At 34.6% G+C, this 1,128-nt stretch overlaps 1 protein-coding gene across 1 annotated transcript; it reads right to left on the minus strand.

Moving 5' to 3' along the window:
• Nucleotides 1-315: 315 nt before the first annotated feature.
• LOC118668984 (general transcription factor II-I repeat domain-containing protein 2-like) lies at nucleotides 316-744 on the minus strand. The gene has a single exon (XM_036334508.1). It carries the CDS (start codon nucleotides 742-744, stop codon nucleotides 316-318), a length of 429 nt encoding a protein of 142 aa, XP_036190401.1.
• Nucleotides 745-1,128: the final 384 nt, after the last annotated feature.

Below are 1,128 nucleotides of genomic sequence, written 5' to 3' on the forward strand. Positions count from 1 at the left end.
TCTAATATCAAAAAAACTGTGCTTCCTTTCCCCTGTAGTTTACAATTAAGCTGATTTAGATGAGACGTAACGTCTACCATGAAATAAAATTTTTGGATCCACTGATCATTCGTTAGTTCTGGATAGTGAACACCCTTCTCAAGGAGAAATGCTTTAATTTCTGTTAATAAGGAAGCGAAACGTTTCAAAACGTTTCCTCTTGATACCCAACGTACCTTGTTATGCAGCAAATCTGTGTACTCACTCTCCATTTCAACTAAAAATTCTTTAAATTGGCGATGATTAAGAGCTTTAGCTATAATGGAGTTGATAATCTTAATCACCAATTCCATAACTGCAAATTTCTTCTGGAAATGTCTGCACACAAAGCACTTCTTGATGAATGATGCAATGGTAAGTAAGTATCTCGTGATTATTTTTTTCTTTCAAAGTAGCAACAAACCCGTTTCTTACGCCGGTCATACTTTTCGACCCGTCCGTTGAAATTGAGACAATTTTATCGAGTGGAATATGATGTTTTTCAATGCACTCAATTACAGCATTTGCTATATCCTCTCCACGTGTTTGACCTTTGAGTGGCAATAATCCTAAAAGTTCTTCTTTAGGACCTGTAGATGACATAAATCGTACAAAAAGTGAAACTTGCGCTGTATCATTTATGTCACAAGACTCGTCAACTGCTATTGATAAAGCTGAAACCAATTTAAGATCTTCAACTTGCTGGTTGGTTATATTCAAAGACATTTTGACTGTTCTATCTTTCACTGTTTTAGCAGACAATGGTAACTCTTTAATTTAATTTTTTTTAGAATATCTGCTTTGTTCTTAAAATCCCGAAATAGCTCTTTGGATGCATTTATAAAACAACTTTTTATGTATTCGCCGTCTGTATATGGTTTTCCTCTCTTAGCAATCTCTTGACTAACCACAAAACTTGCAATATTAACATTGTTGGAAGATTGCATCCAGTAATTAAATACAGAACTTGATTTTTCTTGACTCTTCTGAAGTTCCTCAACTGCTTTCTTCCTTGCTTCACCGACAGGATATTTAGAACTAAATAACACGTGTTTAGTTGTAAAGTGTCTCTCCAAATTTGATTTCTTGTTATGCGCCAATTTTTCCTGA

This window comes from Myotis myotis, unplaced genomic scaffold (assembly GCF_014108235.1).
Source record: "Myotis myotis isolate mMyoMyo1 unplaced genomic scaffold, mMyoMyo1.p scaffold_m19_p_14, whole genome shotgun sequence".
Classification (NCBI taxonomy): Eukaryota; Metazoa; Chordata; class Mammalia; order Chiroptera; family Vespertilionidae; genus Myotis; species Myotis myotis.